At 49.6% G+C, this 13203-nt stretch overlaps 1 protein-coding gene across 1 annotated transcript; it reads left to right on the top strand.

Moving 5' to 3' along the window:
- Positions 1 to 2043: 2043 nt before the first annotated feature.
- On the top strand, positions 2044 to 6898 carry DPEP3 (dipeptidase 3). The gene is made up of 10 exons (XM_025268911.2): positions 2044 to 3011; positions 3299 to 3425; positions 3907 to 4036; positions 4122 to 4263; positions 4511 to 4577; positions 4690 to 4866; positions 5158 to 5242; positions 5773 to 5848; positions 6324 to 6459; positions 6549 to 6898. Exons 1-10 carry the CDS (start codon positions 2746 to 2748, stop codon positions 6786 to 6788), a joined length of 1446 nt encoding a protein of 481 aa, XP_025124696.2. The 5' UTR covers positions 2044 to 2745; the 3' UTR covers positions 6789 to 6898.
- Positions 6899 to 13203: the final 6305 nt, after the last annotated feature.

The raw sequence follows: 13203 nt of genomic DNA, 5'->3' as shown, positions 1-13203 counted from the left end.
TGGATCACAAATGATCTTTGTTCCTATTTGGACAGAGCCAGAATGTCAGGCTACTTAATGGGCCACAGACCTCTAATGGCTGGACAGCTCTGGAGGTGGGCCCACCCCTCCCCCTGCTCCTCAGGGGCTTTCTAAGACATTCAGTCTACTTAGCCACTACATCTTCCCCCAGTCCATAAATGATAATGTGCTAGGGACTTCCCTGGTGGTCCAGTGGCTAAGACTCTGCATTCCCAATGTGGGGGGCCCGGGTTCAATCCCTGGTCAGGCAACTAGATCCCACATGCAGAAACTAAGAGTTCACATGCCTCAACTAGAAGGTCCCCCTTTGTGCAACTCAGACCCTGTGCAGCCAAATAAGCTAAAGAAAAAAATACAAAAAAAGATGAGACATAAATTGACCAGGGAGTAGGTAACCCCCTTCCTAAAACGGTTAGGACTACCCTGTAGCTCAAACGGTAAAGAATCTGCCTTTGATGCAGGAGACCAGGGTTCAATCCCTGGGTTGGGAAGTTCCTCTGGAGAAGGAAATGCAATCCACCACAGTATTCTTGCCTGGAGAACTCCAAGGACAGAGAAGCCTGGCAGGCCACAGTCCATAGGGTCACAAAGAGTCGGACATGATTGAGCGACTAACACACATAAGTGAAAGTTAAAGTGAAGTCGCTCAGTCGTGTCCGACTCTGCGACCCGTGGACCGCAGCCCACCAAGCTCCTCCGTCCATTGGATTCTCCAGGCAAGAATACTGGAGTGGGTTGCCATTTCCTTCTCCAGGGGATCTTCCCAACCCAGAGATCGAACCCAGGTCTCCCACATTGCAAGCAGATGCTTTAACCTCTGCGCCACCAGGGAAGCCCCCTCTTCCCAAGATGGCTATTATTAACTAAAGTTTAGCATGTATATTCCTCTAGAGTCTTTTTTTGTGTATGTGTAAAGAAACACAAGCTGGAATCAAGATTGCCGGGAGAAATATCAATAACCTCAGATATGCAGATGACACCACCCTTATGGCAGAAAGTAAAGAAGAACTAAAGAGCCTCTTGATGAAAGTCAAAGAGGAGAGTGAAAAAGTTGGCTTAAAGCTCAACATTCAAAAAACTAAGATCATGGCATCCAGTCCCATCACTTCATGGGAAATAGATGGGGAAACAGTGTCAGACTTTATTTTTTTGGGCTCCAAAATCACTGCAGATGGTGACTGCAGCCATGAGATTAAAAGATGCTTACTTCTTGGAAGGAAAGTTATGATCAACCTAGATAGCATATTAAAAAGCAGAGACATTCCTTTGCCAACAAAGGTTCGTCTAGTCAAGGCTATGGTTTTTTCTGTGGTCATGTATGGATGTGAGAGTTGGACTGTGAAGAAGGCTGAGCGCCGAAGAATTGACGCTTTTGAACTGTGGTGTTGGAGAAGACTCCTGAGAGTCCCTTGGACTGCAAGGAGATCCAACCAGTCCATTCTGAAGGAGATCAGCCCTAGGATTTCTTTGGAAGGAATGATGCTACAGCTGAGACTCCAGTACTTTGGCCACCTCATGCAAAGAGTTGACTCACTGGAAAAGACTCTGATGCTGGGAGGGATAGGGGGCAGGAGGAGAAGGGCACGACAGAGGATGAGATGGCTGGATGGCATCACTGACTCGATGGATGTGGGTCTGGGTGAACTCCGGGAGTTGGTGATGGACAGGGAGGCCTGGCGTGCTGCGATTCATGGGGTCGCAAAGAGTCGGACACGACTGAGCAACTGAACTGAACTGAACTGATGTCAACATAGGTACAGAAGTAAATTTGGGGGAGGATTTTTGTTTTCTGGGTGGAGGCACACCCTATAAAACGAACCCATGTCCCCCGCATTAGGAGCACACAGTCTTAACCACTGGACCACCAAGAAGTCCCCAGAAGTAAATTTTAATAAGAGATGTGGTAAAGAATCCACCTGCCAATGCAGAAGATGCAAGAGATGTGGGTTTGATCCCTGGGGAAGATCCCCTGGAGAAGGAAATGTCAACCCACTCCAGTGTTCTTGCCTGGGAAATCCCACGCACAGAGGGGCCTGGCAGCCTACAGTCCATGGGGTGACAGAAAAGTCGGACACAACTTAGTGAACGAGCAGGCACTAAAACAAAATGGTCTCCCATAAATATTATACAAATTTAATTTTTGTTAAAAATATATAGGGGATCTTTTTCTTCTGCCAATCAAAACATACAGATCTAATTCACTCTTTTAAATTTTAATTCTTCCCAGAATTTCATGGAATATTTAACCAGTTGGAGTGCAGGCATATCCCTGCAGCTAAAACCCTACATGGGCTTGCGACCTGTCTGCCTAGAGGTGAAACTGGGAAGATTCCTGGGCCCCTCCTAGTCACCCCCTGGCCTCCTCCCCGAATCAGTAGGCCCCTGGCGCTTGGGAGGGGTGGGTGCAGGGCAGGAAGCAGGGACAGAGGTAACCCGCGGTGCGCCGCTTGAGGGCGCTCGGGGCAAAGGCTGGCCTGGCCTATTGGGGCGCGACCCTAGATGGGAGGGAAGGGCCTACCGCCCCCTGCCGGCAACGCTGAGCGGCGGCATTGCGGATCCCCGAGCTAATCTGCCTAGCGTCCTGACTCCAGCCGCTTCTCACGAAGCCGTGCCGCTGGGTCACCAGCATCGACGGTCGGGACCCCACTGTCGCCCTCTGCCCCTCGCCCGCTCCTCTTAGTTCTCGAGACCCGCCTCTGCCCGGCTGCTCGGCCCTGTGCAGCAATGCTGTCCCTAGGCCTCGAGCGTCCCCACGTGCTCACTCAGCGGCCTCTGCTGCGTCTGCTGCTCCTGCTCTGGCTGCTGCTGCGGCTGGTAACCAGCACCCAGACCACCCCGGGCGGTCCCAGCGCCCAGACCACGTGGGGAACCCCTAGCGCCCTGACCAGGCCGGCCACCTCCAGCACCCCAACAACTCCAGGCACCCCTAGAGGCCTGAGTCTCCAGGAGCGCGCGCGGGCCCTGATGCGGCACTTCCGGCTGGTGGATGGGTGCGTAGGTGGGGGTGTGCGGGCTGGTGGGCGCTGAACCCGTTCCTGGGCAGGAGAGGAGGTCCAGAGCGTGAAGAGTTAGAAGGCTCCCTGATACACCCCTCTCCTCCACCACCCCCATAGGGCGCCTTCCTCCTCATTACGCTGTTGCTGGTAGAAATCCCTATCTAATAGCGGCTCTTCAGGACTATCATCTTTGTGAGGTGGGGACATGGGGTGGGACAGGGTAGGCCCATAATCTGGAGGCCATGTCCCCTACTCTTCTTACTTTGTCCTGACAACCCCAGCCACAACCACCTGCCGCTGCTCCTGAAACGGCATTTCCAGAACAAGCTACAAGGTGTGAACCTGCGCAATTTCAGACTCGGCCAGACCAACCTAGACAAGCTCAGGGATGGCTTCGTGGGTGCACAGGTACCAGAGGGACACACATAATGGCCTCTGGGGAATCTGGGGGCTACAGAAACCTTGGAAGACAGGCCTCTGATGGACATAGGACACACTATGTGCCATCATGTGGCTGCTGGGGAGTGAGTATAGGGGTGTTGGAGGTCAAGACAGGCCAGCTGTATGGGTGCCCAGGTTCTGTGGAGACACAGAAAGTGATCGGAAAATCCTTGGTGAGGGTGGGGCTCTGAAACCACAAAGGATATGGTGGATTGCCCTTGGGGCATTCACATAGCCCATGGACAAACAGCAAGCAATGATGTGTTATGATTTCAACTGGGCTGCTGGCAACAAGCTGAATAGTCATCAGGGTACCACAGGGTCATGCAGTGCTGCACTCGGGCCACTGACCCACGTGAGTACCCTGAGGGCTGAGGAAGAGTAAGTAGCAGGCCTATAGCATTGAGACCAGCCTAATCTCATTCTGGACCCCTGGGCCAACCACCAGTTCTGGTCAGCCTACGCCCCGTGCCAGACTCAGGACCAGGATGCCGTGCGCCTCACACTGGAGCAGATTGACCTCATCCGCCGCATGTGTGACTCCTACAATGAACTGGAGCTCGTGACTTCAGCTGAAGGTGGGCTGGGGGAAGGGAGGGGAGTCAGGGGCTACTCTGGTGGTTCTGGCCCTGGCCTCTGACCACTTGATCCATCTTCTTCTAGGACTGAACAGCACTCAAAAGCTGGCCTGCCTTATTGGCGTGGAGGGTGGTCACTCACTTGACAGCAGCCTGGCTGTGCTACGCAGTTTCTATCTGCTGGGAGTTCGCTACCTGACGCTCACCTTTACCTGCAACACGCCCTGGTGAGCAGACTGCCTGGCCTGGGGTGGAATGGTAGATGCTTGGTGGGGAAAATGCCAGAGAGGTGAGGATAGAGGGGTCCACAGAAGGAGGCTGGACTCTCAGCAGGTCCCTCACACTCCCAGAAAGCAGCTGGTCTGAATCCTCACCCTGTTCTGAGGTGGGACACGCGGACAGAGAGTCTGGATGTCCAGGCTCTGTTGGCCAAGGTGTGGCCTGCTAGATTGCCCTCCTCTGGCTGTCTTTCAGGGCAGAGAGCTCCACCAAGTTTCAGCTCTTCTACACCAACATTAGTGGGTTGACAAGCTTTGGTGAGGTAAGAACTCCTTTTCAATACCCTACCTCAGCCACCCCCTACAGGTATGCAGACACGTGCATCCCTCCTTACAACACCCCCCCCCCCAAAAATCCTCCATTTGTCCCTGCAGAAGGTGATAGAGGAAATGAATCGCCTGGGCATGATGGTGGACTTGTCCTATGGGTCGCATGCCCTGGCACAGCAAGCCCTGAAGGTGTCAAAGGCTCCTGTGATCTTCTCCCACTCGGCTGCCAAAGCTGTGTGTGACAACATGCTTAACATTCCTGATGACATCCTGCAACTTCTGGTGAGTGGCCACCCTGGCTCTCAAACCCAGGACTTCATCCAAAGATCCTTGACCCTGAGCAAAGCTACCAGTCCAGTCCTCACTCACCCTTGGACCTGAGGCTGGTTAACCCTCCCCCATCTCTGAAACTCAAGGCCAAATCAGTTCCCACCCAGGGGCCAAGAGAGGTAAAGCCTCACCCAAGCCCTCAGGCGAGGACTCAGCATTTGCCTTATCAGGACCCCCAGGGCATAGGTGGCAGGCCATCAGGTCAGAAGGGGCAACTGAGTGTTCCTTTGTTCATCCACGTAGAAGAAGAATGGTGGCATTGTGATGGTGTCGCTGTCCATGGGGGTGCTGCAGTGTAACCTGTTTGCTAATGTGTCCACCGTGGCAGGTGAGCCCCACTTACAATTCTTCGTGCAGTTGTAGCTTGGCCTGTGGCTGCTCGGGCCATCAGGAGAGCTCTAGCTTTCTAGCACACCCTGGGCCCTGGGCAGGCCTCCCAACAGTCTAGGGGAGCAGACACAGCTCTTCACTGCCCTGAACCCAGATCTGGGGCTCCAACCAGTGCAACGGGTTTTGGGGGAGGCAACTGCCTCTGCTTCTGAGTTTCTCTTTTGCTCCCATATCCCTAGACAGGACAGGCAGAACCCTGTGACCAGGCTCTCAAGGAACCAGAGGCATGGTGGCTCTTAGGCAAGAAAACGTCCTAAGGGGTTCGGGCCCTGAGGTTCACTCTGGGTCCAGTGTCTAGCCTGAGGCCGCTCCAGAACTCACAGCAGGCTAGGAGCTCCATGGGGTCAGCTGTCCTGTCTTGGATTTCCTTGGACAGGGGAACTGGTCACGCTGAGCTTCCTCAGATCAGGGCTGGTCCCAGGATCTAACTCCAGCCTCATGCTACCCACCACTACCCTCATCCTCTAGATCACTTTGACCACATCAGGGCAGTCATGGGATCTGAGTTCATCGGGATTAGCGGGAGTTACGATGGGTCTGGCCGGTGAGTGTTTCCCTGGGGTTTGTCTTGGCTGGGGTACAGTGGGGAGTCCCTTAGTCTCAGTTTCCCATCCATGGTCCTTCCATCCTTCATCCTCCATTACAGACTCTGGTCTTTTAGCCCACCTGGCATCTTTCCCCTCCCAGGACCTGGTTCCTGGATTCTCCTTGTCCTTCCTGTGGTCCATTTGACCCATTCCCACTCCAGGGCATCACAGTTGTTAAGAACCCCACCCCCTTTCAAGACCTGTCCAGCACCTGCTCCACTGCTAGCCCAGCAGATGTGCTGTGGGCTGAGCATCTGCCCAGCAGGTAAGTGCTGCCGAAGCCCAGTCTTCCAGGAGCTTCCAAAGTTGCATTCAGTAGCCTGAGGAACACGGCCTTTAACTTCCCATATGTGGTTGGAGCTGGTGCCACAGTGGGCCCTCAGCCAGGACTGGGGCTGAGGAGCCACAGTTAGCCAGCTGGTGGCCACGCAGGTTCCCCGAGGGGCTGGAGGATGTGTCCACATACCCGGTACTCATAGAGGAGTTGCTGAGGCGAGGCTGGAGGGAGGAAGAGCTTCAGGGCGTCCTTCGTGGAAACCTGCTGCGGGTCTTCAGTCAGGTGGAACAGGTATGCTGGGCTGGACAAAAGAGGGTTCAGTGGCTTCAGCGGGTGAGGGGGCACTGTGGAAGGCACTGACTGCTGACTTTTATCTTCAGGTGAGAGAGGAAAGCAAAGGTCAGAGTCCTTTGGAGGATGAATTTCCAAACAGACAGGTGGGCGGGTCGTGCCATTCCCACCTCCTGACTCAGCCTCAGAGTAAGCCTCGGGCCACACACCGGGTGAGAAACAAGTGGCTAACCAACCAGGCCCTCCAGAGGCCCCCAAAAGCCTCCCCACAACTCGTTTTAGGCCTTGTGGCTGCTGCCACCTTCTCAGTCCTCATCCTGTGGCTCTAGTGACCTGGCTAGTCCCCCAGAGGTCACTGTGGCAAAGTCTCACGAAGTTTCCCTTCTAGTCATCCAGGCACAAACATATATATGCTGAGAATAAACATTTCGAGTACAGAGCCAGGTGTGACTGTCCTTTCTTCACGGGGAAAGGGGGTTCGGTCTGATGGGCTCTTGGTTGGTGAGGGGTCTTAGGTTCTACCCCCAGCTGCCCAGTATATTTGGTTCCCACTGGCTTCCAGCTTTGTCTCTCTCTCTGGAAAGGCAGAAGAACCTTACCTTATTCTTACGCTAAAAGCCTGAGCCCACAAAACAGCGGTAAAGAATCAAGTTCAAAGTTGATCCCATCATGGAGTGTAACAGGGTACATTCCCAATCTCTCTCTGAAAGGTTTTTAAAAAAAATTTTTTTAAAGGATGATACCTTTTATAGAATAAACTAATGTGTTTGGAAATATCAAGAGAGAAAGCGTGGGAAGATTTTTCACATAAGGTACTCTGATTTTTGTTAAACTGATTTTTTTTTTAATGGGCTGGGGTGGGAATCAAGTTGTTAAAAGAAAGAAAAGAAACTGTTCAGCTCTACATCTGCTCAGCTTCCTACAGACCCTCCATCTTTTGGCCACTTTCCTCTCCCAGTCCACAGGGTGGGCCAGAGCCAGATCTAAGTTCCTTCCACGGGAAATTTAAATTAGCAGAGAGTCTGCAGTGCCAACTATGTTATAAATTGTGTCCATACACTTGTCGGTCTCTCTTTGAATTCTGTTCTATTTATTAAAACAAGTTGATATCTAGGAGAGTGAGTCTTCCACTTAGGAGTATCATCTCAGGAACTTCCCTGGTGATCCAGTGGGTAAAACTCTGGGCTCCCAGTGCAGGGAACCCGGGTTCAATCACTAGGGAACTAGATCCCACATGCTGCAACTAAGACTTTGCATGCCGCAACTAAATATCCTGCCTGCTGCAATGAACATCAAAGATCCTTTGTGCAGCAAATAAGACCTGGCGCAGCCAAATAAATAAATAAACATTAAAAAAGAGTGAAAAAGCAAGTCACAGAGTGGGGGAAGTTTTCAACATGTATAACTGACAAAAGGTATATATCCAGAGGCAGACAAGCCAGTACAAAAATGGGCAAGACATTTGCAAAGGAACTTAACAAAGGAGGATATCCAAGTGGCCAATAAGAAAATGAAAAGAGAGAAAGCAGGGAGGCCAGGTTTGATCCCTGGTCAGGAAACTGGATCCCACGTGCTGCAACTAAAAGCATGTGCATGGCAACGAAGATCCCAAGTGCTGTGTCTAAGACCTGGTACAGCCAAATAAATAAAAAATAAAGTTAAAAAAAATTAAAACAACTTTACTAGTCACTGCTGCTGCTGCTGCTGCTGCTAAGTCGCTTCGGTCGTGTCCGACTCTGTGCGACCCCATAGATGGCAGCCCACCGGGCTCCCCCGTCCCTGGGATTCTCCAGGAAAGAACACTGGAGTGGGTTGCCATTTCCTTCTCCAATGCATGAAAGTGAAAAGTGAAAGGGAAGTCGCTCAGTCGTGTCCGACTCTTAGCCACCCCATGGACTGTAGCCTACCCGGCTCCTCCGCCCATGGGATTTTCCAGGCAAGAGTACTGGAGTGGGGTGCCATTGCCTTCTCTGTACTAGTTACTGCTGCTGCTGCTGCTGCTAAGTCACTTCAGTCGTGTCCGACTCTGTGCGACCCTAGAGACGGAAGCCCACCAGGCTCCCCTGTCCTTGGGATTCTCCAGGCAAGAACACTGGAGTAGGTTGCCATTTCCTTCTCCAATGCATGAAAGTGAAAAGTGAAAGTGAAGTCGCTCAGTCATGTCCGACTCTTAACGACCCCATGGACTGCAGCCCACCAGGCTCCTTCATCCATGGGATTTTCCAGGCAAGAGTGCTGGAGTGGGGTGCCATTGCCTTCTCCGATACTAGTCACTAGAGAAATGCAAAGTAAAACTCACAGAAAAAGATAACTAAAATTCAACAGATGAACAATAGGGTGTTATTAAGGATGTGCAGCATAAGGTTTTCTCATACCCAGCTGGTGGCAGTGTAAACTGATTTAAAAAAAAAAAAAAACTGTTTTGAAAAACTGTTTCACATTATTTACTAAAATTAAAGACACATATCAGTTCAGTTCAGTTGCTCAGTCATGTCTGACTCTTTGCAACCCCAGGGATTGTAGCACACCAGGCTTCCCTGTCCATCACCAACTCCTGGAGCTTACTCAAACTCATGTCCATTGAGTCAGTGATGCCGTCCAAACATCTCATTCTCTGTCATCCCCTTCTCCCGCCTTCAATCTTTCCCAGCATCAGGGTCTTTTCCAATGAGTCAGCTCTTCGAATCAGGTGGCTGAAGTATTGGAGTTTCAGCTTCAGCATCAGTCCTTCTAATGAATATTCAGACACATATACCCAAGGATTTAACCATTTTTCTCCCCTAAAGACTCAACAGAAAGGCCTGCACACATGTGCACAGAAAGACATGAACAAACATATTTAGAGAAGCACTATTTTTAGTAATTTCAAACTGAAAATAACCCAACAGTAGAGAAATCAATGGTGTGGTATTAACTCCATGGAAGAGAACACAGCAATGAAAAAGAACAAATTACAGGGGACTTCCCAGGGAGGCCAGGTTTGATCCCTGGTCAGGAAACTGGATCCCAAGTGCTGCAACTAAAAGCATGCGCATGGCAACGAAGATCCCAAGTGCTGTGTCTAAGACCTGGTACAGCCAAATAAATAAAATATAAAGTTAAAAAAAATTAAAATAAAGTGAATAATTCAGTGGCATTTAGTACATTCACAATGTCATACAACCACCACTTGTATCTAGTTCCAAAATATTTTGACCATCCTAAAAGGAAACCCTCTATCTATTAAGCAGTTGCACCTGATCCTGTGATTCCCCCAGCCACCAATCTGCTCTCTGTGTCTATGTATTTCCCTGTTCTGGATGTTTCTTACAAATGGAGTCATATAATACGTGACCTTTGTATCTGGCTTCCTACAGTTAACATAATGTTGTCGAGGTTCATTCATGTTGCACTTTTCCTCCATTTTTATTTTACTCTTTTTCTGAAATTCCTATTGTGCAGATACTAGAACTTCTTTTTCTATCTCATATCTCTCTTGTTTTCTTTTTCTTCTTTCAGGAGAATTCCTTAACTTGGTCTTTCTAATTTATGGATTCATTCTCAATGAAAATTTTCTGCTATTAGATCACCTATTGTGTTGTCTGACATACTATTGTGGTAATTTTTATACATGGTCCTGTATTTCTTAGATGCTTTTCCCATCCAAAGATGGATTCTATGTCTGCCCACCCCTTGAATCTGGGCTTTGTACCTGCTTGACCAGTAAAATATGGCATAAGTGATGTTGTGCCCATCCAGGCCTAGGCCCAGGGAACTGTCCTGCTTCTTAGGATGCTTACTCACTCATGGACTGTAGCCACTGTACTATGAGGAAGTCAAGCTGCCCAGGGAGAGGTTCACATGAGAAGGACCCAGTGTTCCTGGTCCACAGTCCCCCTGAGCTCTTAGCCTACAGCCAATAACAATGTACTGGTCATGTGAGAGAATCATCTTTTTTTTTGTTCATGCCCCTTGGCTTGTGGGATCTCAGTTTCCTGACCAGGGCCCCTGGCAGTGGAAGCACGGAGTCCTAACCACTGGACCCAGGGGGAATTCCCATGAATCATTTTCAAAATGAATCCTTCAGCCCCAAGTGATGCCATGTGGAGTAGAGACAAGCTTACTCAGTTTACGGATTTGTAAGCAAATAAATATTTTTGTTGATTGTCACTGTAAGTCACTCTCTTATGGGGTAATTTGTTAGGAAGCCATATTTCTCTACCTTATATTTCTGCTTGTTCTTTTAAAAGATATTTATTTATTATTTGGCTGCACTGGGTCTTGGTTGCCACTCTCAGGGGCTTTTCTCTTGTTGCCATGTAGCGGCTTCTCTTGTTGCAAAGCATGGTCTGTAGAGTGCACGGGCTTCAGTAGTTGTGGCATGCAGGCTCAATTGCCCTGCAGCATGTGGGATCTTATGTTTGACCCCTGACCAGGGGTCAAACCTACTTTACCTGCATTGCAAGGCAGATTTTTAACCACTGGACCACCAGGGAAGTCCCCTCTGCTTGTTCTTTTTTATACTTTATTGTTTCATATGGCTAATATTCTACCTTATCTTTTGTAATATGTTTATTTGGCTAGTTTTGAATTTTTGATCCATGTATTCTGATCCTTTCCCCAATAAATGTTTTCTTTTTCTTTTTTAAAAATTAATTTATTTATTTTAATTGGAGGCTAATTACTTTACAATATTGTAGTGGTTTTTGCCATACATTGACATGAATCAGCCACTGGTGTACATGTGTCCCCCATCCTGAACTCCCCTCCCACCTCCCTCCCCGTCCCCTCCCTCTGGATCATCCCAGTGCACCAGCCCTGAGCACCCTGTTTCATGCATCGAAGCTGGACTGGAGATCTGTTTCACATATGATAATATACATGTTTCAATGCTATTCTCTCAAATCATCCCACCCTCGCCTTCTCCCACAGAGTACAAAAGACTGTTCTTTAAGATGTTTTCTTTTGAAATGTCTGTGCTTGTCAAATGTCTGTTTCTTTTTGCCTATTATTTTTGCCCATGAGTACCCTGATGGTGCAGGCTACTTGACCAGTCAATAGTATGAGGGAAATTGTATCCTAGCTACAGAGTCTTGCAGAGTCTAAGGTTTCAGTTGGACTATAGTAGCCTATCTTCCCCACATAGCACCTGACCCTACCCCTGAGGAGAGAGGCCAGGTGTGGGGGCTGCACCTATTTGTTCTTTAGTCAAAAAATGTGTTGGGGCCAAGACTGAAGATACCAACGTGAGGAGACTGAAACAGTCCTACCAGTGTGAGATCCACACACAAGAAACATTAAAGATCTCCACCAACACACTTCTCCCTGCAGTGAGTCCTATGAAAGGAAAGTGCCTCACACGAGGATGAAGTGGGGTGGTGGGAAGGTGGGGTGTGTTTCAGAGACGTTTTCTGGAGAAGAAGCAGTATTCCAAGCTGAGACCCCCTCCATACAAAGGAGTTTGGTAAATGGCGGGGGTGGTGGGGGACGGGTAGAAAGGCATCCTGTCAGGCACAGGTGCTGCACAGAAACCCCTTGAGTTTGGGGAAGTGAAAGAAGCCAGAAAGGCTGAGGCTGGGGCAGAGGATGAGGAGAGATACAGCTGAAGAGACTGGAGGGGCCGGATGGAGCAGGGCTGTGTGGACCAAGAGAAGAGTTTGGGCTTTCTTTTCAAAAGAGGTGGCTCTTAGGACTTCCCTGGTGGTCGTAGCTAAGACTCCATACTCCCAATGCAGGGGGTCCAGGTTCGATCCCTGGTCAAGGAACTAGATCACATATGCCGTAACTAAGAGTTCACATGCCCGCAACTAAAGTTCTGGCGTGCCGCAATGAAGACCTGGTGCAGTCAAATAAATAAGTAAATTTTTTTTTTTTTAAAGAAGAGATGGCTCTACCATGAGCAGGGAGTTCATTGGAAGGCTGCTACTGTGAGCAACTGAATGTGGCATGAAAGACAGACCAAAGCAACAGGTCTTGGCTGGGATGAGAGTGGGGTAGGGGCCAGAATAGAGGTCAGCTCCCAGGTCCTCCTGCAGGGCCCAGAGACTGATTCCTGATTCCATCCCAGAGACAAAGGTCAGAGAATGCAGAGTCTATAGTAGGTTGGAAAGATACCACTAATTCTGATATTCTAAAACCCTCTGAGTCATAAAAGGGAGAAAAAAATGGAGGTGGGCCTGGGGTTTTCTGATAAATAGCTGAAAGAATGGTCTAGATGTTAAAGTAAAGCCACCTGAATAAACTTATCTGAAGCAATGGCATAGAAAGTGAAAGAAAATTAAGAGTAAAGAAATAAATGGCTTGGGTAGATAGCATCACCAACTCAATGGACATGAATTTGAGCAAAGGGAGATAGTGGAGGACAGAGCAGCCTGGTGTGCTTCAGTCCCTAGGGTAGCAAAGAGTCGGACATGACTTAGCGACTGCACAATAACAAAAAGGAATCCCCAGGAGGTGAGACAGAAAAAGATAAAATTGAGATGAAAGAACTTGGCTAAAGAATCCAGTGCAGCGTCTGAAGAGGCCCATGGGGCTGGACGAGGGGCAATGGGTGTCCTTACTTCCAAGAAGGAAGCAGCCTCTAGTGAAAGGGCACGGATCCCCCCAGCAGTCTCCAACAGAGAGACACTGTCGAGTGGGCGAAGGGATGGGATCTTCCTGGGGCTCCCTCGGTTTCCAGGGACGCGGAGGAGAGGTGGAAGACAGAGACGATGAAAATGGGAATAGGGTGCCGAGGAGGCCCCTGGGCGGTTCTTGAATGAGCTC

Source organism: Bubalus bubalis, chromosome 18 (genome assembly GCF_019923935.1).
Source record: "Bubalus bubalis isolate 160015118507 breed Murrah chromosome 18, NDDB_SH_1, whole genome shotgun sequence".
Taxonomy (NCBI): Eukaryota; Metazoa; Chordata; class Mammalia; order Artiodactyla; family Bovidae; genus Bubalus; species Bubalus bubalis.
The sequence above is the reverse complement of the archived record's forward strand: the minus strand, read 5'-3'. Positions and strand labels throughout refer to the sequence as shown.

Coding starts and splice junctions, on each gene's coding strand:
- DPEP3 (XM_025268911.2), top strand. CDS start 2,746: ATGCTGTCCCTAGGCCTCGAGCGTCCCCACGTGCTCACTCAGCGGCCT. Junction 4,037..4,121: donor GCTCGTGACTTCAGCTGAAG/GTGGGCTGGGGG, acceptor ATCTTCTTCTAG/GACTGAACAGCACTCAAAAG. Junction 4,264..4,510: donor TTTACCTGCAACACGCCCTG/GTGAGCAGACTG, acceptor GCTGTCTTTCAG/GGCAGAGAGCTCCACCAAGT.